Source organism: Neodiprion pinetum, chromosome 5, assembly GCF_021155775.2.
Source record: "Neodiprion pinetum isolate iyNeoPine1 chromosome 5, iyNeoPine1.2, whole genome shotgun sequence".
Classification (NCBI taxonomy): Eukaryota; Metazoa; Arthropoda; class Insecta; order Hymenoptera; family Diprionidae; genus Neodiprion; species Neodiprion pinetum.
The window spans coordinates 6,413,740-6,440,870 of record NC_060236.1 but is presented as its reverse complement, the minus strand read 5'-3'; the positions used below and the strand labels follow the sequence as shown (position 1 = coordinate 6,440,870).

Genomic DNA, 27,131 nt, shown 5'->3' with positions numbered 1-27,131 from the left:
ACGTGCAGAGAAATGTTGAAGCACCGATCGGGTAACTCAATATCCGGGATTCTTCTGTGAACTGCATACCTATTATACCCGATACTTACATGCATGATACTGACAAAGGATAGAATATTTTCCGCAATCGGATCTAGTGGCGTTATATATATACGTACTTTCAGGGAAAACCTGCCAGCGCCTAAGACTTCGTTTATAATATACACCGAGTCTGTCTGATCGATGCTTTGATATTTATATCTCTGCAATACGTACGATATCTACGTACCATATCCATATATATATATGTATATACCCGTTATATGCTTCGAGTTGCGAACGGTTAAATATTAAAGATTCGCAGCAACGGAAAGCGATTAAGATAGATATACGTATGATCTATAGATATTTGATGACGGAAACGGGGTTCATGCGGAGAGATAGGAATTGTTTAAAAAGTTAAGAAAAGTAACACTTTCTTATAACTCGGTTTTAGTCGCTGAATGTTACAGTTTAGGTTCTGCTTTTATCCGGATTCTGAATTCCTCGTCGAATAATTAGCGATGATGACGAACTTCTTATACACTTAATGTTTCGAAAAGTTAATATCGTTAAATTTCCTTACGAAGTATATCGTAGATATTTTCGGGTTTATATTTCGCCTCTCCCGAAAAATCCGAGTTTTCATTTCACCCAATGCGCGCACCTTGCGTTCATTTTACTTATTTCTCTTTCATATTGAACAGCGAAATTAACCTACCTTTTTCCCCTATTTCCGACATATTTTTCCACGATCTATTTTCACATCGATTTACTCCAGGCAAGACGAAAGTCGTCCATTCCGACGCCGGATGCAGCAGAACTCTGCCGATCGTCTCGTCCTGGAACGGGCAGCAGGATAATATCGGGACGAATTGCAGCGCAATCAGCTCGGCGGCAACCCTCGTCAAGAGGGAACCTATTACCTCGGTTCCGTGCCAGGTCGCCGAAGTCTCCACGTCCTTGCACGCCACTGCAACCGCTGTTAAAATCGAACCACTCCCACCGAAGTCGGAAAACGGTGAGTGCGACCTGTCTATGATTCCAGTTTCACGCGTTTCTGGTTTTATAACGTCTGTAAGGCTTCGAATAGTAGTAAAAAAAAAAAAAATTATATAAAATATTGCGGAAATCGGTTTAAGGTGAAATCTGACCGTCGATTATACGTTGTATTAAAATGTTAGAAGAGTTCGTCGTTGTGAACGGGAGAGGTTTTTTTTTTTCACACGCACCTCGTCAAGTAAAACAGAGCTTTTTTAAAAAAAAAGTATCTCAACAATATCGATTAGTTTTTGTTTTATTTTTTACATAAATTTATTTATTCGTTCGCGATTCTGCACAGAAAGTAAATAAAATAATCTAACTGTAGGTACTTACCAAATATTTTTAGAATGAAAATTAAATGTCGTTTCGCGGTTGGTAACACAAATCATTCCCGCTTCCGAACAATTTTTTTTATTTTTTTTTTGCCGAATCGAATATTAATTCTTTCGCCGAATTTTGTAATTTTAAGAAATCATTTCCTTGCGCGTATAATCAGGGAATGTCGTTTTTATTCTTCAACTATTTTCATAGCCGTTTGACAACAATTCGCTGCAGTTTTATAATAATTCACGATAAGAATGAGTATGTTTTCATTGTAACGTTCCTGCCTGCGGTTCGCCGAGTTTATAAATCTTGTTGTAATATTAAAGTTGATACATAGTTCCACGATATTAATATAAGGAAAACAAACGCGAAATTACGTTATTCCTTCGGTATTCCAATTTAGTCGTTTACGCGTTAATTTTTTTCCTCCTACATGCAAAATATAACGTGCTTAAAACTCAAATCATTAAATATAAAACAGTGAAAAAAATGTATCGGTAAAATTGAAGCGAAAATCTAAGTAATACGAGTAAATACAAGGGTGAGCAATGAAAAATAAATGAAAAAAAAGTCAAAGCAAAAAACTCACGTTAGCGTGAAGCGGAGAACGGCGGAACATCGGGCTGTTAAAATAGGCAGGAATATCCTGCTGCTCGGCTTACCTAGGATTACAGCTATGTTGTATAGCAGGCGGTATATATATATATATATATATATATATATACATATATATATGTGCGTCGGTTTTTCTACAGCTAAAGCCGCGCTCGGGACTCTTATATTACATTTTATCCATGGCTAAGGTATAATTTTTATAACTACAACCCGTAAAAATATATAATATGGCGACAGAAGAAGTATAAACTGTTGCTTTTCTGTAAAGTAAATTAATAAAGACAAGTACGAAAGAAGAAAGAAAAAAAAATGTGTTGAAAATTTGGATTAGATATATATGTATTTTCACTATTAAAAATTGTTTCATCGATATCTAACCGTGAATTATTCATTAGGTGCCGAGTGATTGTTCGAACCCGATGTAAAAAAAAAAAAAGTAGTTTTCCACAATAGAAAATTTTAAATTATGCAAATTATGTGCATGTAACGATAATATTGGTCCGCAGGTAACCTCGAACGACAAATATTTCAGTCAACTGACTTATATTTAAATGTTTAGCTACAGATTTATCTCGCAATAGGTAAAATTTAACGCACCCGCGCAACTATCGGAGAGAAACTGTTTTCCAGGGTGACCAACTGTCTCTGAACCTACATTTTCTTGACAGTTACGAATAAAGTAGAATTGTCAAAGTTTTTCACGTTATATTTACGAGGGTTGGTCACCCTGGTAATTGCTCTCGAATTGTAGCGCGCGCGCATTAAAATTAAACAGACGACGGACGCGCCACGCAGTCGTTAGGAATTCACTTCGCGTATCGGAAGTACATATTTTTTGGAACCTGTATACATAAAATACAAAAAAAAGAAACAACAAAAAAACAATCATACAGACATATATATATATATATATAAAAAAGTCAGTAAGGTGCACAGATAAAAATAAATTATAAGATATTTCAATAATTGGTAGAGACCTCTAAATATTTATAAAATAATATATAAGAGGTATAGGTATATTACACCGCACGCTTTGCTGCGCGTGATATTTATGGCGTTACCGGACAGCCACCCACTTTTGCCGGCACTGCACATGTGTACACGCTGATATTAATTACTATAGATTAGCCAACATTGCGTGGCGCCTCGTTATTATAAAACATACAGCTGCGAACATGTAACTATATATTGTATGTACATACACATATATAGTATACATATATATATACATATGCATATACATATATATATATATATAGTAAAATATTTCGTTGGGTCAAATTTTGTCATTCGCTTACGCAACGACAATTTAGAATTAGTTGTGTGGTTACGAACGAGGCTGTTAAGGTTTTCGCTTCACTGCAGGTTTGTTTTTTCTTTCTCAACCAATTCTTAGGTCCGCGATGTTATACGTGTACATACATATATTTATGTATAAAAGAATTTACTAGAGGAGAGTACAATTTCGAAATTTTTAGGTGAGTTGAAAAATTAACGACGGAGCCAGGAATCGAACCTGGTATCTAGAGATGCTTTGCCGGAGACTTACTCCACTAGACCACCTAGCCGCCCTGACTACACTGTCATTAATTTCTCTCATCACCTGTATTTCGAAATTGTTTTTGTTTTCGTGTGCCATTGAATTTGTTTACATTTGAAATTCGTCGCGAAGAGACACATTTTTGACTAGTGTGTGAAGCTTGTTGGTATGTGCACACATATGCTGTATGCAAGCAAATTTTTCTCGCTATAAATATGATATGCGTAGTTCATATCGCCAAAATGAACGCCCCGCCGTTCAAAAATAAATGGCTAAGTGAATTTAATTTCACATTAATAGCCACATACAGCATATGTGTGCACATACCAACAAGCTTCACACACTAGTCAAAAATGTGTCTCTTCGCGACGAATTTCAAATATAAATAAAAGAATTTACCTTATTACGTCTGAGTGTTTGATCGTTTTACTGAAAATTATACGATTTTTTCTTTTTTTTTTTTTTGAATCAAAGAAATCTCGCATCTTCTAACAGGCGTCAACATTATTTTAAATATTTTTATAAGACCGTTGTGAATTTTTTCAGATTTCAGACAGTGGTTTTGTTTTTCTTTTTTTTTTTCTTTTTTCAAATTCTCATATAATAATTGGTATACGCTGGGTCGAAAAGTTCTGGAATAACAAATTTCGACTGCGTTTTTTTGCGTCACGTTTTACTTTCATACAAAAAGAAAAAAAATGATAATAATAATAATAATAATAGTTATAAAACCAATCTGCGACATCGGCGTATACGGAATCTTGATCGCGATGTCGTGAAATGTCTGCAATTCAGATAGCGGCTCAAGGTGCATGATATATATATATATATATATGCATACGTATATGCGGTGATATTTAAAAGTGAAGTGGTTGAAACTAATCCGAGACTCATTGCTGGTGATTGCGAGCGAAGGGAGAACGAGTAAAGAAAAAAATAAAAAATGAAGGGGCGTAGATCGAGCTTCGAGTTCGCACCTTCATTTGCAAACGCCGGGTGGAAGCTTGCAGTGCAGAAGCAGTTGTACACATGGAGGCATATCGGGGGTGAGATGGGAGAGTGAAAGGGGGGTCCTTCGATGGTCGGGGGTTTGCGGGATTTGATCCAATCAGGGTTCCTCCCGAGTTATACGTGTGTAAGGTAAAGAGGTACGCACCCTCCACGCAGGAAAAACCCTCCCATTACGCTCTGCAGAGCTGTCGAGAAAACGCGTGCTGCAGCCTTACAGGCTTGTGCAGTGTAGCACAGAGTTGAATACAATATTACGTACACTGAGAGAAATTTTTAGTTCCGGTTAGCGCTCGGTCCTTAACTATTTTTATTTTTTAACCAGAATCGAAAAATATAGTTCGAGGTACCAGAATGAAAATTAGTTTTCTAGCCGTTACCGGAAAGTCTGGTATCCGTTGCTATTCTTCCTCGTCACGATCACTCTTACTATATTTTCTTGCAACTGTTGCGAAAATTTATTGCTCGCGCAACGATAAATTGACGTAAACCTCAGAAGCTGATTTTGCGTTGCGATTACCAAAAAAGGATCGACGATAGCGCAAAATGTTTACGCGTACCTCGTTTTTCCTAATTCCAACGATATTCAAACAGTTTTTATAACGATATCTGTTTTACTCAATTTTTCCAGTTACCGTAACGAATGAAATTTTTCTATATGTACTTAATAACTACGTTAAAAGTAATTTGTACGATACATGTATTACATATACATGTGTGTGTACATATAGGAGAGTTGCAGAGAATTTGAGAGGGAAATAAATAAGGTACAAGTGGAGGGAAAAAAGAAAGAAACGAAAGTACAAATAAAAAATGAAAAAGAAACAACGCCTCACGTTCCGTACGGCGGCGACACGCATCGCCAACCAAACACAAGACCGACATCGTGATTCCCCCAAACGCTTTGCGGAAACACCCTGCATGCGGCAGGGGGTTGGATATTACATGCGAGGCATTCCACGCGTATTACTCTCACCATCGGCGATTTTATTTATTTATAAATATGGCGTAGAGTGTTGTACGTGAAAAAAAAAAAAATCGTCCCATTCACCGAGTCTTTATAGGTGTTTCGGCACCATGAGTTTGATTTTTATAATCCCGCTGTATACTTACGGATATAAAAAAAAAAAAACACTATCTTCCAATGAATAGACCTAATCGATTCGCTTTTGGGAACAACATGCGGAAGTGGGCAAGTTTTTGTTTTAGAAGCTAGAGGTTAGACGAGTCATTTGGACGGTGAGAAAAATCGAATTAAATATGAATTTCGAAAATAAACAAATTTACGTTTAATACGATTTGTTCTCACTTGTCAATTACTTGCTTCACCTTTGGCTTATCAACCCGAAATGCTAAAGTAAGAACAGTCGAATTGAACGTAAATATTTGGGGCAAGTTCGCCAATTATAACTATACGAGAACAATTCGCGTTTAAAACTCAATTAGGTCGAAACGATAAACTTTGATGTGGCATTTTTTGCCAAGGGAAGTTTCAAACTTTGTCAACTTTTCAATCTTGATTTAGTGCACACGGTAACGTCCCATTCATGCCTTCGTAATCGGCAAATTGGACCATATATTATATAAAAAATATCTGTATAATATTTCGACCATCCATATTCTAAATATATTCTATAAAACCGAATTTTCACGATTTCAAAAAACGGTCCCAGCGATTCTTTTATTTCCTACAGTACCGTCTAAATTTCACCCTCTGTACCCCTGTAGGTATAAAGAAACGCCGTATCATCGAACGAAATATTACTTCCATCGCAATTTTTGCGCTCGCGCATTCGCCTTTATACAAGTAACTGTAATAGTTTATCATACTTGTGCGTTAATTGATTCGTTTATCGTTACCTCGCCGTTACAGGTATCGTAGTGTCGAATTCGGGGAGCGGTATTCCCGTGGGAATAGCAGTCGCCCGTCAGAGGCTGCAGCATCAGGAAACTTCGTCGTCGACGACGAGGAACGTCTCCTTGAGTCATCACACGTCGCATCACGCGAGCTATCATCACTTCCAGCCGGATAATATGGGTAAGTGGAACCTTAATACCGATACGCGTTATATCACATGCATACACACCTGTACCTTGATTATTATTTCAACGCGGCTGACCTTAATTATTTTCCGGTTGAAAGCCGCGAGAAAACCAGGCCGACGTCAACGTCAAGTTTATATACACCTAAAATATTATACTCTCGACGACGACGTCGCGATTCCCGTCAACGGACGTAGAAATAGAACTGCCGCTTTACGTGACGTCTGATTACCGTCGAAAAATCCTTTCGGACAAGTTTCTCGTAAAAGAAAGAAAAGAAAAAAAAAAAAAAAAACATTCCGCACCGCAATACCGTGTACGTATCTGTAATCGATAAATTGTCGAGTGTTTTCGGATAATTATATTCGCCGAAATTAGAGAGAAATCTTTATAGTTTAATTAATATTTCTTTTCTTTTTTTTTTTTTTTTTTTTGACACTCGTTTGATAACGCGGTTTTACGTTATTTATAAATGAAAAGTTAATCGAGTCGCGAATTAGACGAGCGATTCAATACAACGTGCACGACGGATATATTTGACGATATTCAGTTAATACCCCGCCTATATTACAGCCAGCTCTGCATGGCTACAACTATTTATATCGAAATTCCGTCGACTACGCCGCAGGGTGAAATGTTTCAAATATCGGACATGGAATATTAACAAGGGTCGAAAGTGAGGCTGGTTATATACATGTATGATATACGTGTAGTACACGATACGTGTTCATCGATTATATGTAATATTATATGCATATATATATATTTACAGGAAGGTTTTATGTAAAATATTAAAACTGTTAAAAATTATTTGGAATTTACTATACATTTGCTGTACGAAAGAGTTGTCAAATTGCGAAACCAAGATACAAATTTAATAATTCTAAATACTATGTACTTGTGTTAAGTTTAAAATAAAAATTTGATTATAAAAAAAAATTTAACGGAAATATAGAAAAAAGTTATTTGAATTTACTAAATTGTTTGTTAAATTGAATAAACTGTAAATGTATGGTGAATTCACTGTTCCGTATACGAATGAAACTTCTGATACAGAGTAGGAAGTTTCATACAGAAATTTTTAACAGCGTAGTAGAAAGTCAATTTAATCGTCTTAGTATACAGCATATAGCATATAAATTTCGCAGTTACATTTCTATACGCAATTTATGTAGGTTGTATAAAATAACGATTGAACTGCCATTATTTCTAACACAATTTACAAGCCTCCTCGGTGTAATTGTTGTAAATTTCGGCTCTGTTATGTAACAAAGACGCGGACGAATTTCGTTGCTGCGCATTATTGAGTTATATTAATGTACCTACATCCGGTTCAATCGTCCGCGATTACAATCACACATGAATCATACATCTGATCGGCGCTATGAAAGTTCTCGTCATTTATTAAGTGGTATGCCAAATTGAAGATGTAACATTACAGCTACTTGTATAATAATCATATAATAACAGTGCATTTTTATATCATCACACCGAAACGAGCGATACAAAGTTGGTGCCTTCTGATACTAATAATAGTAGAATTTATCGCGAAATAGAAAAATCTTTATATGCATTTTGCAGTGCGGTAAACTGACCTATATAAATGCAATTAGCGCTGCACGGGAATGCGCGTAACGAAGTTGTAACAAGTTCGAGTGTACAAACGCACAACTGTTGTTGATCATTGTGCATAACGTGGAGTAAATTTTCAGGAATTCCAAACCGAACTGAACCGAAACCGCGATTTGTCGGTCAATTATTGTTGCAACGGTATCCGGCAGCGATTTATGTATGACGTAGCTGCGTGTCCAGAAAGCCCGGAAATTAGAAGGAATTTAATCAGAGAGCCGTATTATTATCGTATTATTATACCTGCGGTACATTTAAAAATTTCAAACAAAATTATACCGATCCATGCACCGTGAGTATACGAGTATAATATGAAATTTCGATGTCGATTCCTAAACTATACAGATGTATCGTAATTGCGAATATAATAATGCTATATGTATGTCTGGTTTTACTTGTTCGCTTATCGTAGGTATATCAGTGCACTAATCGATTCTTATAGCCGCACAATAACTGACAATAAATGCGGCGAATTGTTCGAAATTTGATTTAATAAATCGGTTGTAATATCTTTCTTTCCTCTTGTATACGTAACATAACGTCAAACGTTCAGCGTACCGCTTCAAAAATTTCCACGCCCTGCCTTATCACAGTTTATTTACAATTTCGGATGATCTTCGTTACTTCGTATAACCCAAAAACAAAAAAAAAAACAAAAAAAACCCATCAGGTAACAAGTTTCGACCAAAATCATCGTGTTTTTATAATTTTTTCGATTTTACATCCTCAATATTGGATCCGCCATTTTGGATATCGAAATGACCAAATTCCGACGTCAGATCCGGGAACAGTGACTCCAAAAATCTCCCCCCCCCCTTAGTGGCCAAAATATCGAGTCGAAAAATGTGCGACTGAAAGGGTCAAACCGCACCGATACGGAAAAGAAATTACGACCGATTTACCGTAGATGTAAAATTTCAAACAACACACCGCCAATTTCACTAATTGTGCAGTTATTTGTACACGCGCGTACCTGTGTAGATATATATATATTTGTATATTTGTGTATTTGTATATTCGTACGTATACGTATAGGAATAGGTATAGGTGTAGGTATAACGCATATCTGCGGCCGGCGTAGAAGGTTCGGCCATGTTTCCAACCGAAGGCTGTTTAAGAAGGGGTCTTTGTGTGTTTGTTTCTGGGGGCGTCCAGGAGGTGCCGCGGCCATGACAGTGGGCGGGGCTACGCTGGTGCATTGTGGGGCCGCGGGGGAAGATCGGCCGGCCCACCTGACCATACCCTCAGCCACACTTCCGCCCGGGCTTAACGCCGCCCTCAATTCATCCCTGAATGCAACCCTCGGGAGTCTCGGGAACGGCGCCACCACCGCCACCGCTTGGCCCCACACTTTTTGGCAGTATCCAACCGCAGGTGAGGTCACGAAACGTTGGACGTCGGGTCAAGGTCTCGACCCTGTCGAAGGTCGACGTACCCGGAAGTAAAGGGGTAAAGACCACGACGACGGGGCCGAGAGGGTCTTTGAACTTGAATTTGGTAATTAACGGTTATCGTTGAAAAAACGGTGTTTTTCATATTGTTGGGATTACGAAAAACGAGGCACGCCTAAACATTTTTCGCAACAGCGATCGTAACGAGAAGGAATAGCAACGGATACTAGACTTTTCGGTAACGGCTAGAAAACTAATTTTCCATTTCTACCTAGAACTGTATTTTTCGATTTTGGTAAAAGAATGAAAATAGTTAAGGACTGAGCGGTAAACGGAGCTAAAAATTTATCTCGGTGCGGAAAATCAAATGTTACGGTCACGGTTTTCGATTATTCCAAATTTAAATATCGAAATTTGAATACAGCGTTGACTACCAATTTCATCGCTCAGATCATTCCGCGGAACTTGTACCTCAGAGATAGTTCAACGGTTTATTTATACTCGTTCCTGATCGATTTTTATACAGAATGTACATTTATATGCGATTACGGAAAGTTGCATTATATGTATAACTGTAGTGTAATGTCACGGATATTAATTACGATCGAAAATGATTGAATTAAAGTTGCTGAAAATTGTTGCCCGATATGAAAGGTTTAACAAGAAAATTTTTTGCGAGTATCTGAGAACTATAAACCGTACAGATGAATCGCAGTGATTATAAATACACTTGAAATTAGATTCTATCGTATTGTGTATAATAAGTATAATTAAAAATACTGTCGTAAAATCGTACGATCTGTGGATTTAAATTGGGACTTACTTTTCATCGTATGGAAAATAGTTTGAAAAATCATTTTCAAATAATAATTGAATTCTAATCTCTAAAGTATGTACGCCTAACGGAACAGCCTTGTAGGTATATGTATATAATATATATATATATATATATATATATATGTAGCAGGGAATTTTTCTACGATAAAAGCTTGCAGTCGGTGTAAAGTTCCGATCCTTTATTCGATCGATATCGAACAGCAATTAATGGTCAGTCCGCAGGTTCTTCCTCAAAAACCGTAAATTCACTCAGACCGCGCGTCGATTTTCTACGTCTGTATATCTATGTATATAAACCCGTGAGAATGATCGAATCCTGAGTCATCATTACCGCGGCAGTACCCATACAATTTCCAAGAGTCATGCATGCGAATCGAATCATGTGCAGTGAAACAGATCGAACTTTGACGAAAACAAAAAAAGAATTAAATAAAAGAAAATGATAAAAAAAACCAAATCGCCTAGATATCGCTTTGCGGACACTTATTGTTAACTACCGTACAACCGGCGCATTTGTTTTTTTTTTTCCTCCTTCTTTTACCTCAAACTTGAAACGCGGAGAATTACCATAATTGCGAGTATATGTATAGATAAAAATTGAAGGTAAAAGTTCCAGGGTCAAGGTCGGATAGTAGCTAACTTATTATAGCCGTTAATTGAGGAAGGTAGTTGATTTCTTCGATTTAATTAACAATCGTAAAGCACGTGGTATTCGGAATCGCGGCAATGATCTGACCCGGTGCGATAATAAATTCTGTGACGGTTTCATGAAATGTCAACCAAGTCAGCTCTATTTCCGTATATATACATATATAATATATATATATATTCTACGTACGTAGGTATGTACAATTCAATCTAGGTTTCGATCTCTCGTGAAACTATATTATAATACAATAAAGCCTGAACGTTTTGTTACGTAACTTATATTATACGTATTATAGAGCAATATGTGAACATATACGTATACACATATCCTGTATAACTACATGTAAATATAACAAATGCACCTACTTCTTACAATGCTCATGATGCACATGTATCGATAGTTTTATATATATTTGACCCGGTTTTTCACGCACCCCGAATGCCATTGGCTATGCAGATTATATACGCAACACAGCTGTCCGCACTTTTACGACGTGTTTAAAACGCAGGTTCACCGCTCCTAGCTTCTCTCGGAATTGCTGTCCGTATTTTCGCGATCATATCGAGTTCCGCGTCATGCCACTTTACGTACCAGCTCGATTTGAAAATTACATCCTCGTCTAGTACGCATTGCGAGTCCTACGAAAAGAGAACCTGTTCTAGACATAAACTTGACCGACACTTCCGTTTCTTCCACGTTTAGGTTCAATGTAGGACGGACATCAATTTCGATCATCGGATATTAAAAGCGATACTTCCAAAAATTCGCTTAAAAAAAAAGAAAATACTCGTTACTTTGATAATAATTAATGTAATTTAAATTCATTTTTCACACTGTGACAATTATCAATTGCGTTATTCAATTTTTCGGGTGATTAAAAGTCCTAGGTTTGGCGCCTCATTTATTATTTTGTTAACAGATAGCGCGTTGATATTTGAATTATTACATTTTCGCAACCTTGGTTCCTTATCGCATCTTAATTATTCCGAATAAGTAGAATAATGTAATCACCAATACTTTTTTAGTGCCACGAGACATTGAACAGGCTCTAATATCAGAGGAGTATCTCACACGGAGTACCGGAATAGGTTATAATAGGACGTCAAGATCCATTATAGGGGTCCTACTGTAAAAAAGATAAACCTCTCAAGTTTCCGAACAGGGCGTGAGGGCCAAAAATTACAAGACAAAAACGTTTTCTCATGAATTTGTGTTCGCGTTAAAATATAAACGTTACTACACGAATTTTTACGGCAGCTTTGAAGAGACAAAATTTTCTTGATTTTGATCCTGCGGATACAGCGATGTTGCGTCGAGAGAATCGTTGATCTTCGCGATTCGCATCGTATTCCCGTATTAATAATAATAATAATGAAAATGTTTGCGTACAGTGCAATTTGACAATTTGCCCAACGTGATCCGAGGACCGCAGTAATTGCCTTGTGTATAAATCGCGCCAAACCGCGTCTCGCAGTTTTGAACGTGCCCCGGTTAAGCGAGCCGTGAAAATACAACTTATCCATCGGGAATGACGCGTTTCGCCAGAATTTCGTGTCTCGTTCTGAAAGTTTTTTTTGGCCAAACAAAAATCAACGAGTTTCCACCACTCGGGCATCTTACCAAAATTCACCCATTTTTATAGTTCGCCTCGGATTTATGATGCTCTTAATTAACGCATCTTATACAACGATGCTATTATAATTACATACCGCGTACATTATATACCTATAAAGTAGGTGTATCATTTTGTCGGTATGTAACGAGTCGATTGACTCGGTTATGGGTACTTTACATATATATATATATATATATATATAGGTAGAGTACTGATTACCCAACACACTCGGCATATTCATCATTAGACGCGGTGAACTTGAAAATGATCCGTTCACGATACTGACTTGAAATTTCGTAGGTATATCTAATAAGCAGGCGCCGGGTTCCCGATAAGTTTCGAAAACGTATAATACCGTGGGTCGTAAATCCCGCTGAAGGGTAAAAACATTAGCGTTGGAAAAAAAAAACAAAAAAAACAAAAAGCAGTTAAAATTTTCAAAAGAAACTGTGGAAGGAAAAAAAAAATTATTACATTTATATATATATACGCGCATACATATACATATAGACCATTCCCTGGATCTCGAGGCTGAAGGCCTGACGGGCGAACGAGTTTCAGATAAAACCTCTTCCTCCCCCTCCCCACGCGCCTATATATCAAACTCATTATCGTCTTTCATCTGACAGCGATGCCGATGGACCCTGTGGGCTTCCCTCAAATGGGAATCGGAGGTCTTCAAGGCGGTCTTCAGCTCGTCAGAGACCCGTCAACCGGCCACCTTCTTCTCATACACGCTACAGGTAAAAAAATAAATAAATAAATAAATAAATGAATAAAAATAACAATTCGCACGATATGTCCAATCATCTAGGTTAATTACATCATAGCCGTGTACGAATACATATGTATTATGTGTATGTAGAATAAGAAAAAAAAAAAAGCAATGTACAAAACCGCGCGAAACAATTTTATATTGTTGCATTGATTTACAATTAGACATGTTAAATTTGTTCGGATTTGTTTGTTTGTTTTTTTTTTTCTGTTTCTTCGTTTCTTGCCGCAAAATTTCGTAAACGGGGCTTTTTGCATGTTTTACGGCGTGTCAGCGATGGGATAATACAAAGATCATGGCCTCAGTTTCCGCTGTTTCGGTCTTTTTCTTATTTCTCATCTTACTTGGCTACACATTTCTCTCTGTATACATTCGTATGTAACACGCATATACGCGCAGACCGTCATCAGCGGCCTCTTCATTTATTATCGCATTTATGACCGCCATATAACGAAGCGGGGCCGCGGCTATATTATGCCGCTGGACTGGCCGACGACCATGCCATCCACACCACCATTATCGTCCGCTTTATAAATATACCCTAAAGCATCATAGGTTCAGGCACGCGGTTACACATACACGAGTACACGTGTGACATTTAGGACTAAGGCTGAATGCAAGGCCTGTTGCTGCAGTCCGACAGCAGCGCATATTTCGTACGCGTATCAGCAGCCTGCGGTCTCTGTGTGCTCCTATCAAATGGTATACACATGCATGTTTGCATGACCGATGTGTATAATCGAGCAGCTGCGTTACGAAGAAGATCGATTGATATTTCAAAAATTAAACGGCAGGTGCAACTTTATTATATATATATATATACGTTTGTGTGACTCGGTTTTGAATTTCATCCGAGCGTTCGTAACTTAATTAATGATTCTTTTTCTTTCTTCGTTTCGGAAACCTCGTGCACTGAGAAAAATTTCATTTTTTACAGTAGGTAGAAAAATTGAGTAAAACAGGTATCGTTAAAAAAAACTGTTTGAATATTGTTGGAATTGGGAAAAACGAGGTACGCGTAAACATTTTGCGCTATCGTCGATCCTTTTTTGCTAATTGCAACGCAAAATCAGTTTCTGAGGTTTGCTCTACTTTTTTAGGTGAACAAGGCTACAACGTCAATTTATCGTTGCACGAGCGTTAAATTTTCGCAACAGTTGCGAGAAAATATAGCAACAGTGATCGTAATGAGAAAGAATAGTAATTTTCATTTTCTACCTAGAACTATATTTTTCGATCGTGGTAAAAGAATGAAAATAGTTAAGGACCGAGCGGTAACCGGAAATAAAAATTTCTCTCAGTCTGACGCAATTTGTACTGTGGATCATCTGTAAATTCCTGTATGTATATAATATATACCAGTGATTATTGAACCGAACGACTTTCTTCAGTCGATCTATGTGACAAATATAATCTGTAACGCAAGTGTTGAAATATTTGAAAACGTCGGGCTTCTATCGTATTTTATGACTTGTATTATGCGTGAAATCAAATTTATTTTCCAATGACTGTATTCTATGATCGTTGGACTAACACTTGTCATATTATATTTTTTGGAACTTTGATGAAAATTTTAAATTTAACCTGCACGCATATACGTATAAATGTTTTATTTACACACACCTACGTGTTTGGGTAAATATTTCTTTGATTTTCAACACGTTATTCTTCACCGATATCTGATGTACCCAAGTTTCGTGTATTTTCTTATCGTATAGATCACCTGACGTTTTTCCCAAGCCGATATACAGGTAGAGCGCGTATAGTTCCTAATTTAAAACGCGATCCGTGTAAAAAATTGTCTGTATGAATTTTTTTTCATGTACTCACTGTGCAAATACCGCTTGCATATATGTAGATTATTGTACGAAATCGCGATGACAATTGAACTTGATTTTTATCTCGCTTAAACTTGAAATATACACACCAACTTTACAAATATTTTCATCGTCGTTTATAATCCCGCACGATGAACTTGTCACGTATAAATATAAATACTTCTGTATACAGTATGTATAATACACCGCGTGTCAAAATAAATAAACGATGATCAAACACACGCATGATGTATTATTATATTTATATATATCGCAACGAAAATTGTGCTCTCCGGTATTAGATATATAATATTACAACCCTACGTAGCTGTCGTTAATTTTCTTCCGTTACGTCACATTCACTCCACGTTGTCTCGCTACCGACGCGGGGATGGTAAAGATGGAGTGTTTAAAGAATATCGTAAAACTAAAATTAACAAACTAACAAAGTTGAACTAACGACAACAGCTTACGAATGATTGTTTACACGCTTTGCCGCAGCAGAACAAGTTCAGCAGGCCGTGGTTTGGCCAAACTACTCTGGTAACAACGGAGGCAACGTTGGCCCGCCCCCGCTTTTACTGCCTCCGCCGCCGCCCCCGTCTCTACAACTTCTCAGTGATATTGGGGGTGCTCGTATCGTCCTCACCGACAACAAACGGAAACAGCAGAACAATTTACCCATTGTCAAAATCGAAGCTGATTGCAGCAACAGTCCAACTACTATCATTAGTAAGTTTGACCCGTTCGTATAAAGGTCCTTTATACTGTATTTCATTCGCTATCTTGACTCTGTTACGGCTAGTCAATTGCTAGTTCGTTAAAGAGAAACGTTCGATTCGTTATTATTATTATTATTCTTATTGTTGTTGTTGTTGTTGTTGTTGCTGTTGTTATTATTATTATTATTATTATTATTATTTTCTCATAGCACAGATACTCAAATAAATATGATTCGAATCACACACATATGTGACACATTCTCGTTTTGTCACTTGAGTTTCTATCAAGTTTTCATTTTGAAAGAGACAAAAAAACAAAAAAAAAAAAACAAAACACTGTGCAAATCGCCCACCTACGTTTTGCGCGTATATAAATAAGAAACCTATTAATCAGGATGGCCGTTAGGTGGAATTAAATTTTGACAACTTTTAATTGTCAGAAAAGTTTGTTCCTGAAAATTTTTATGCGTCTCGTGGGGATTTTGAAATTATTTCGGGGTCAGAAATACGTAAAACTTCTACAGTACGGATCTTTCGCACACGACTCTTGTGTGTAGTTCATATTAGATACAACAATGTACGTAGCGAATCATGAAAGTTTCTTATTCGTGAACAGAATTTTCGGCAAAGAGAAACCCTCGGGAATAGTGAGGAATAAAATTTTCATGACATGCGTCCTGATAACCCTTAATGAGTAAAATATATATTATATATATATATATTTTTTTTTTCATATATGTACTTATAACGCAAAATGCTTTTGTTAGAACATGTTTGGAGCAGATTATCAAAAAAAAAAAAAAAACCACGACACTTTTTTGTCTATCTTGAAATAGGTATCTTGTGCCCAACTCTCAGAGTTTAATAAAGTTATATACAAAAAAGAAAAGAAAATGAAATTTGGAAAATTATCGAGAATTCGAACGATTTTCAGCATCCGCCGAATCGACGAAAGCTCTGCAAACCGTGACATCGATGTCCGGCGCACTGATTCCCGACTCGCCGCTCGTTACCACGCTCCATTATTACCCGCATGCACCAGCTCTGGTACAAATCAGCCAGGCGGAACCTGCCCACTGCAGGTCACAGGTGAGCTCGGTTCGACGCTCAGTTTCTCGCCGTGAGCAAGAATTAACTATCGGCAAGAAGGTAGCGAAATTCGTCGAATCGCCCTGCGCGCCAATTTCTCACATTAAACTAACGAGTTTTTTTCATCCTTGGTTCCAGGCGACTTCACCGGTTTCCTGCCTCACACCGCCTCCGGAATCAACGCCGACACCGGTCATCGAAACGCCGGAAGTGACACCGATCGGTGTTCAGGACGCCTCGAATCAGACGGATTCACCTGACGATGAGGAGCTTCCGGTTCTCGACGCGATCGTCAAACAGGAGCAGAACTTGAGCCCCTGCCAAATGCACGGAAGTATCAACGGCAACGGCAGCGGCAACGCGAACACGACGAATTTCGAGATAGTCTCGTCGCCGGAGAAGTTCTGCAACAACATCGTGAAAGTCGCAAGCGTTAACGGCATCAGCGTTTCCAACGTTGTCGGTAAGGTTGAGAAGAACGATAACACGTCAATCGGCGTTACCGATTCTCCCAGGTACCCGACGACGAGTCCAACGAGGCTGGAATCCGACGTAGTGAGGAGCATTACGTCTGTTGACAGAACGATCGAACACGTCGTCAACTGCCATGGTCAGGAGGAGAAGATGGTCTCGGATCTGAGATCCGGGCTTAAGATAATCGAGATCACGGAGGAGAACTGCGACAGTTTTCACGAGAATTTGGAATTCTTCAGCAGGCGGAGAAGCTCCGATCATTCGGTGAAAGTTAGCGATCTCGGCAGAACTCAAACTTTGGCTGTTGATGAGAGGAAGGAGAAGGGTTGCGGAACAACGAACATCGCCGAGGTCAGGACCAAGGTCGAAACCGTCGAGGCTATCGCCGTTAGGGTCGATGAACTTAAAGTTGAGAATTCGAACGTTTCGACGAAGAAGATTAATTTCGAAACTTCGTCGAAGGGCTCGGTGCAGAATTCAAACTGCGTGAGCTGTCACGCGAAATTGGAAGCTCCGAGTATTCATAATCATTCCGGTGTTGTCAAGAAGTCTTTTGACATGCCGTCGATTGACGCCGAGGAACAAAATTGCAAGCAAGTCGTTGTCAAAATGGAAAAGGACGACACGTTTACCGATTGTATTTACTCGCAGAAATTGCAACCGCAAATGCAACCGATCCTGCATCACGGTCAGCTGCAAACTACGGAGAAATCAAAGTGCCAGGAGAGGATTAGCGAACCGGCGAAACGACACTCGGCGGAAAAGTATCATCCCGGTATCGAGAATGTGGTTGAAAAATTGAAGAAAAACGCGGCGGCAGCTTTGCAGGATATTAGAAAATCGGAGGACGATGAACAGGTGAATCGAATATCGATGAATACCGAGAATCATTTGCGCGTTTTGAAAGTCGAGGATAACGGTTGTCGGGTGAATTCCGGTGAGAATATGGAGAATGTTTCTTACGTGACGGAAAACGGGGATACTTTTAACGAGAGAGTCAAGTGCGAGGAGAAGAATGATCATTTGCGAAAGTCTGACGAAACCGGAAAGCGGATCCCTTTGAACAACAAAACGCTGAACTTGAAACGACCGGAAAATCACAGTTATAATTCACCGAAAAAAAATTACGTATTCAACAATTACACGTTGAACAACAATATCGAGGAACAACCCGATAACGATATTTCATCTGTGAAATCCGAATCTTTGGTTACTCAGCCGCAGGTCTATCCTTCGCCTCCGAAGAAGGAGTACGTATCGAAAATATCGGCGGTAAAAAGTGGCGCCATTTTGACAAAGGACAAAGGAGCAAAGCTTCCGCTAAAGTCCACGAAATCGAACGTTTCGAAACTTAAACTGGCGGTCGATTTGAGCGGGCTTGAATTGCTTTCGAACAGTATCGAGCAGTTCGAACACCTGAAACCCGGCTTCGAAGCCGCGCGATCTCAGGAAGCCGAGTCTGGCAATGAGTATCCGGAATCGCCGACAAAGCTGGGAACAATATCGCCGCAGAGCGAAAGCAACAACAACAACGTCGAGAGTCCTTTGGGGCTGCTTTGCGCGTTGGCGGAGCAGAGATTTATGGAGGAAGTCGTCGGAGATGAGCCAAAGAAATCATCGGCGGTCGATAATTCTGAGGAGCTATCGCAGGCCGGAAGATTGTTGTTGAATTTGGGAAAGGGGAACGCCGTTTTAAAGGAAGACACGTTTCGCGTCGAGAAGAGGAAACACTCCGAGAACGGTGTCGGCGAAGACGAGAGTTACGAGGACGCGAAGAAACCGCGGATCGACGAGAGCCCGAAGAACAGTCTTCACAAACCGTACGAAGAATCAGCGAAACGTAAGCAAACTGATGAGCCGACGGAGCAGTGGCACGAATTTAAAGAGAAAACGAGACGCCAGATCGATTTCTCGAACAGAAATTTCCTCGGTTTTAATACGACTAAGAAAGAAGAGGACGAAAAGATAGTGGATTCGTCTACTGATCGCAAGGCGTTTAAACCCAGTGGAATGAACGGGCAGGAACGGGGTCTCCGACCTGTGACAAATTTCGAAGTTGAAAATGGTCGGGTCCATGGTACGTACAAAAAGAAATACGAATACTACATACGCAACAGCAAGGATTCCATCGACGAGAGATGTCGCGATAACGATTTCACGGATTCCGAAGCCGAGCAAAACGCGCCGGACGGTGACCGTATCGTTAGTAATAACAAACACTCGATACCTGAAAACGGGAGTTTGAAAAATGTCAACCCTGCGACCATCGACGACTCCCGTGATTCTCATCACAGGTATCGAAGTCAGCAGGCCGAAGTGGAGGCGAAGAAATTCATCGCCCGTAAAGGACAACCCGATGGAGACACCGAATGGCCGAACATGGACGCCATGGAGCTTGATATGCGAGTAAAGCTTGCCGATATTCAGAAAAAGTACAAAGAAAAGCAAAAGGAACTGTCCAGGCTGACACCGAAAAAGGACGACAAAAAGGGCCCTGGAAGACCCAGGAGAAAGAGTCATTCTTCAAGGTGAGAATACCTTAGAATCAATTGTCGTTTTTCTGTTTAAACACTCCCGTGAAAGTTGAAGATTTCTTTTATGGACTGATTCATATTTTTTAGTAGTTCACAGTTCTTCTTTACTTAATTTTTATCTACTAAGAAATACCGAGCTTTTTCTACACCAATAAGTATCGTCGCCGTAGAATGATCCGAACTGCATATTCAGAATTTGAAAAAAAGAAAGCTTCACGTTGCACAGACTCTCGAGCTACACTTTTCAATCCAAAGAAGTGATGATACTCTTCGAAAAATGAATAAATATGCCGCAGAAAAAATTGTGGAACGTGAAATTCTTTCGAAGACTTCGAGTATGGTTTCCCTGAAACCGTTCGTTTCATTGACACTCGAATTGCAAGGTTTTAAAGAAATATCAAGTTATCGATAGATCTCTGTAATTTTCTCATAACTCTGATTTGCATCAGCTCGGAATGTGACCGCATTATTTCATCGTCACCGCCTCTGGAGGTGATTGAATCTCCTCAAAAGTCACGGGTGCGTTCTCCGGAGGCAGTATCGCCGCCTCTGACAACTGGCGTGGTAGGAATGCCACGATGTAACGTGAATTTGGTGAAACTCGGTGAGCCTCGAAGTCACATCAAGCTTCTGGATAGCATCCCGAGCATACCGATCCCAGTGCCACCAGTTGCATCACCAATCACCGTCTTACCAACTAGTACAATATTGCAGGACACAGAAGAGAAGAGTTTGACAAGGGTAGGAATCGTTTGTTTAGGCTTAATGCGCATATACCATAAAACGAGCAACTTTTCCCTTTGTTTAACGCAGTCCATCCAAAGGGAATACGTAAGATGTACCAAACAATACGAAAATATGCAGCTCGATATCTTTACAATAATATCGATTGAATATTTTCAGCTTGAATACGACACGTCTTCGCCCGCTCCGACTCTCACCGGCCTAAGCTCGGCATCGAAAAAACGAAAGGTCGGAAGACCCAGGAAACTTATGTGCGCTTCCGGCAGCATAAGGCATCTGACGGAAACGATCGTGGCAAAGAAACCGAAGAGCAAAGCCTCGCTGGTTAGTTATTTACTGGCAGCAAAAAATCGTCACCTCCAAAACAAGGTAACGATAAAAGTGAATTTGCATTCGACGAAATTATTTGAAAGTAAGATATTTCGTTATTCGAATTTAAGTGGAAAGTGATATTCATTGTTTTTATTCCAGTTGGTTAATAAGACGGGTTACACACCTCTGCCATTTAAATCGTCGGGTCCATCTGCCGCAAAGGCAAATACTAAAGTACAAAAAACTTCAAAGAATTCGGGAAAAGGTAAATCGAAACCGGCAAAGCAAACGCCGTTGCATAACAAAAGTGTGATCAGCTCAATAATAGCGGAGAAGGAAAAATTCAGCACGAATGCAAAGCTTGAAAAACAGGTGAACAAGGTGAAACCGAAATTGAAGGCCGAGGCAAAGCTGAAGACCTGGAAAGATGACGAAAACGGGGAATGGAACAACGTGGCTGAGAATATTCCACCATCGGACACCTCGTCGCGGGTTGAATCTGCAGAGGAAACGAAAGTCGTGCCAGTCGAAAAGAGCGAACGGGACAAAGATAAGCATGAAAAATCGAAAAAGAAGAAACGCAAATCCTGCTCATCATCGCCGAAGAGACGAAAGTCGGGTGACCGGGATACGAAAGACTCGAAACGGCGGAAATCAATGGAGTACAAGGAGTGCAAGGAATGTGCGAAGGTCGCGAAAACTGAGAAAAGTGAAAAGACTGCGGAGAGAACCGAGAGTGTCATGAACAGGTGTAAATTGACTTCCGCTCACTTGGCTATTGATCAGCTAAGAGTTCTTACAGCAATGGGTGGCCTCTTTTATGCCGGTAGGCTTAGCGCCGTCGAGCCTCCTGACGTTTACGCCATAACTTTGGACGGCGAAAGGGGGAACAGACCACACATTCATCCGAGAGAAGAAATATTCCGAGATGCTGTAAGTTGATTCCCCTTTTTTTCTTAGACGTCTATTAGACGATGGAACGACGAAGAAAGCTGTTTAGTGTGAAATTAATTCTTCCAAGAGTTACGCTCCGATTCAGCTGACGTTTACTTTTCTTTCTTCTTAGATTGTGGAAGTCTGCCCAGCCTCTACAAGTGAAATAACACCCGGAACGAGACTTTGCGCCTACTGGAGTCAGCAGTATCGTTGTCTGTACCCGGGAACATCCGTTGAATCTTCCGAACCTGATCCTGAATTAGATGCGAAATTTGTTAGCGTGGAATTCGATGACGGGGATAGCGGTAGGATTGCTTTAGATGATATAAGACTACTGCAACCTGACTATCCGGTTGTTGGTACGTAGTAATGGATTATTCTAGCTTTTTCTCGGGTTGGATTTTGTTTTGCGAAACGATCGGTCTTTTCGTCTGACGCTAGTTTAGAACGATACTTTCACAGTATTCATTTATTAAATCTACTTTGCTCCTGAAACAAATTTCACGGTCAATTTCTTTGTTCTAATTCAGCGATTCCTATTTTTTAGAATACGACCCAAACCCTCTTCTCACCCTCGGTAAGCGTCGCAGACAGACTTCCTCATCGACGGAAGAAAAACGAGTTCCAACGCGGAATCAACAACAGGCTCTCAACGCACCGAGTACTAGCAGGGAAATCAAGCCTAATGAACCTTCGAAAACTGAAGATGCGGATTCGAAGGTTAACGATGATTATCGCGAGAGAAAACGATTGAAGAAACGAAGAAAAGACAAACTGAAAAGGCTCCAGGACGCTCAGGATGGAAAGAAGAAACACAAGAAGCACAATCTCTGCGAGGAACACAGAAAACATAAACATAGGAAGCATAGGAAACATCGACACAGGCACAGTCATCACAGCGGTCACAGCAGTCACAGCGAAGCGAGTCATCACAGGTAATGTTTAGGTCGTTTGACCAGAGTTCTTTTCTAACTTCAATCGGGACGGGATGAGTGAGTGAGAGGGTGAATAAATAAATAACACGATTTCGCGGGAAAGACAAGACGCTTGCTTCGGCATAAAAACCCTCACGGTGCAGAGGGAAAAGCCGAAGCAAGACAAGTGTTTATTAACTGCAAATCAGATCATCATAAAACAGGATAATACAGTCGCTGGTGCGTTCCTTGTCAACCAGATTGAATGATCATTCAATAATCTTAAGCCAACTTATCTAAGTCTCCATGAGAAACCGTGCTCCGCAACTTTCACGCACTCGTGGAAGCAGGGAATGGGGAGCGTCATGGTGGCCCAATGCCGTGCAAACAGCGTCGCCGTCGATTTCTTTCGGTGAGTTCTGTCGTGCCTGAGGTGGCAGAAGATCGGGATGATTGGCGGACCATTTGTCGAGCTCGAGACCACCCAATCTTAACAATTCTATAAGTTCAAGTCTTTTCTGAACCGCGGTAGAAAGGTCTTCCGCCCCTGCGAAGGTGTCGTCAACATACGTCTCTGCTTTGAGACATTCAGCTCCGAGGGGGAGGTTAACCCCTTCATCAACAACCAACTGCGAAAGCGTGCGGATGGCCAGATATGGAGCACAAGTTGTCCCGTACGTGACAGTATGTAAACGGTAATCAACAGGACTGACATCAGCGGTCGGGGCCCACACAATTCTCTGCAAATCCTGGTCTTCGCGCTTGACCAGGACTTGCCGGAACATTTTCACTATGTCCGCGGTAAACGCAAAACGGTATTTTCGCCAATTTAAGAGGATCAATGACAGATCGCTCTGGAGGGAGGGTCCTGACCACAAAAAGTTATTCAGACAGTGACCTTCGCGAGTTTTCCGAGAGGCATCAAACACAACGCGAAGTTTCCATTTGTCGCCCGAAGCCTGAATCACTGCGTGATGTGGAAGGTACCACGCGTCCTCGCACCGTATTTCTGAGGCCGGGACTCGAGTCATATGTCCCAGGCGTTCGTAGTCCCTCATGAAGCTACCGTATGCCTCAGCCAATCGAGCGTCTCGCGAAAATCGACGTTGCATACTAGAAAGAGATTTAAGCGCCATTGACCTAGTCTCGTTAGCTACCCTAGGGCGGTCTGGTTTCACAGGAAGCCGGACTTCGTACCGACCTCGTGAGTCGCGATTGTGAGTCTCCTTGAATAAATGCTCAGCGATCTCGTCCTCGGGCCTCAGCCTACTCGAATTCGGAGCAATATCTTCGAGAGACCAAAAGCGTTGCAGGGTCTGCTCCAAATCCGGTTCAACCGAGCAGTGAAGTGCCTGTGTTGGCGACGAAGAGAGAGTTCTGTCCGCCCGCCGTTTGTCGGACCGCACCATACCGGAAATCACCCAACCGAAAGCCGTACTTTGAGCGACAAGTTGTGAGGTAGGGAACCGTTTCAAGCCGGGACGGAGCAACTGGCCATAAACATCAGCGCCCAAAATCACGTCTACATTTTGGGAAACCGAAAAGTCCGGATCCGCCAGCGCGAGACCCTCAAATTGTTGCAAATCTAGATCACCAAATCTATCGGATGGGAGACGTGAGGTGAGCTTTGGGAGGACGAGCGTGTCTGTTTCAAATTCGAATTTAGGATTGCCGCAGGACCGCAGCACCAGCTGCGTCCTCGCGGTCGCAGTTCCTGTCTCAGCGGAACCAAGTCCCGACAGTGTTACGGAAGCGCGTCTCCTTGATAACCCCAGCAACTGCACTATGGATTCCGAAGCAAATGACGACTCCGAGCCCTGATCGAGGAGTGCTCGCGCGTAGGTGCTGCTTCCGTTCGGACCCATTACCTGCACTCGCGCCGTGGCGAGCAGAACTCTTCGCCCGACAACCGAATGACACGCCGCATGCAAGTTTACGACAGGGGGGGGGTACCGAAGGTCCACCTCCTTCTGGGCCTCGAGAACCTCCCGAACTTCGGCTGGACCCTTGATATTTTCCTCGAGCGCAGCGATGCAAGATCGTGTGATGTCGTCCTTGACAAACCGCGCATCTTCCGCTTGACGGACAATCTCTCGCCTGATGTGGTTTCAGACAAATGAAACAAAGCCGTAAGTGTCTATTACTAGCGAACCGCTCAGAAGGAGCCTTCGCCTGAAACTTGAAACGCTTTAAGATGGGGTCAGCACCAGAGCAGAGCGGGCATTTGTACGGCGTTGGATTCGGTGATCGAGGAGAACTAGCGTGGAAAACCTTACGGGGTTGGGGTCCCGCAGAAGGTGTTGAAGCCGACCTCTTCTCCGTTCGACACTCGAGCGCGATCATATTCAAGGCCTGAGTTCTCCGTTCCAAAAACCTTATCAAGTCCGTGAATTTCGGGAGTGAACCAAGAGAGCTGGTACCCTCCGAGAGGTCACACTGGCTCAGCTCCGCTTCCCACAACCTTCGCGACTCCGAATCTAAGCGTTCAGAGAGCACGAAGACAAGCCAGACGTCCGAATGCTCCACTGGTAATTTTAAATTTGCTAACGCACGAACTATTCGCTGATCTTCATCGACGAAGGAACGGAGCTCGGAAGCGGACTCGTTTTTCAAATGCGGGATCCGCATGAACGAAGCCAAATGTTTATTTATTATCAATCGAGGGTTGTGATATCGAGTCTTTAACGCCTGCCATGTGCTGATGTAATTCGCACTGGTCGTAGCGACGTCCTTTATTAGGTCCGCGGCACTACCGGTCAAGCAAAGCTTCAAATACTGCAGCTTGGTTGCGTCAGATAGAGAAGCTACGTCATGCACCAACGTAGTGAAAAGGTCGCAAAAACTTGCCCAATCCTCATACTTTCCCGAAAAGGTTGGGAGAGGAATGCGAGGGAGTTTCGCGACACCTGTTCCGGTAGTTCCAGAGGTGCTTGCCTCCGCGGGTCCAGTGACGGCCTCTATTTCCACCTTTTCCGCGGAAGTCAGAAGCGCCAAAAACTCGTCAAGGGCGTTCTCATATACACCCTGAATTCGCCCGAACCAATCATCGGTGACGTACGGGTCGGCATCCGCGTTTTCTCGAACGATGATCTCAGCGTGAGCCTTACGAACCTCTGTCCAAATTTCATTTAGAGCGTCAAGTCGCGATTTAATGACTCGTTTCGCAAGCGTATCTCGCGGTTTGCTTAATAACCTCTGCCGCAAGCCTTCTATTTCGCCTTCACGAGCCCGCTGCAATGCAGTAAGCTTCTGTAAGGCTACTGGAGCCATGTCGCGATGAAGTTTGATTGAAAACTATTATAACTCGAAAGGTCCAAACGAACGTGTATCACAGTCGAAGAACCAAACGCAACTGAGCGAGGAAAGCAAAGGTAATAGGCATACACGATGACAATACGACCACGTATTACAATACATCGCCTGTTAGTGAGTGTCGCGCGAAGGCCTTTGTGCCACGCTAATCCTAATCCCTAAGCCTCGTCTCGGCTTACACACGTACAGGACATACACAAGACGCACCAGCCAGTACCAGATGACAAGTTAACACGAACTTGACGAACAAGAAAAACCCGATCACTCATTCCTCACCCGGGGCACCATGTTTTGGTCGTTTGACCAGAGTTCTTCTCTAACTTCCATCGGGATGGGATGAGTGAGTGAGAGGGTGAATAAATAAATAACACGATTTCGCGGAAAAGACAAGACGCTTGCTTCGGCATAAAAACCCTCACGGTGCAGAGGGAAAAGCCGAAGCAAGACAAGTGTTTATTAACTGCAAATCAGATCATCATAAAACAGGATAATACAGTCGCTGGTGCGTTCCTTGTCAACCAGATTGAATGATCATTCAATAATCTTAAGCCAACTTATCTAAGTCTCCATGAGAAACCGTGCTCCGCAACTTCCACGCACTCGTGGAAGCAGGGAATGGGGAGCGTCATGGTGGCCCAATGCCGTGCAAACAGCGGTCCCGACGTCTCGGGAACCAACGCTGAAGTGCAATCTTGTGACTCTTTAGTCACCTTATACGTGGTAAATAGGTACAACATACGAAAATAACGAAACTAAAGTATTTGATGTGATAAATTTACAAACTAATAT

At 41.1% G+C, this 27,131-nt stretch overlaps 1 protein-coding gene across 2 annotated transcripts in view; it reads left to right on the top strand.

The window, feature by feature from the left end:
- The window catches only part of wge (winged eye), a 132,054-nt gene that overhangs the window by 98,547 nt on the left and 6,376 nt on the right, over positions 1-27,131 (top strand). For both annotated transcript variants that reach the window (XM_046625691.2, XM_046625690.2), the window contains exons 6-17: positions 800-1,039; positions 6,423-6,587; positions 9,377-9,595; positions 13,343-13,456; positions 15,807-16,037; positions 16,962-17,116; positions 17,255-20,118; positions 20,574-20,865; positions 21,028-21,237; positions 21,340-22,113; positions 22,247-22,475; positions 22,664-23,051. In XM_046625691.2, the coding sequence (XP_046481647.1) occupies positions 800-1,039; positions 6,423-6,587; positions 9,377-9,595; positions 13,343-13,456; positions 15,807-16,037; positions 16,962-17,116; positions 17,255-20,118; positions 20,574-20,865; positions 21,028-21,237; positions 21,340-22,113; positions 22,247-22,475; positions 22,664-23,051 (5,881 nt within the window). The remainder of the gene's footprint in view (positions 1-799; positions 1,040-6,422; positions 6,588-9,376; positions 9,596-13,342; positions 13,457-15,806; positions 16,038-16,961; positions 17,117-17,254; positions 20,119-20,573; positions 20,866-21,027; positions 21,238-21,339; positions 22,114-22,246; positions 22,476-22,663; positions 23,052-27,131) is intronic.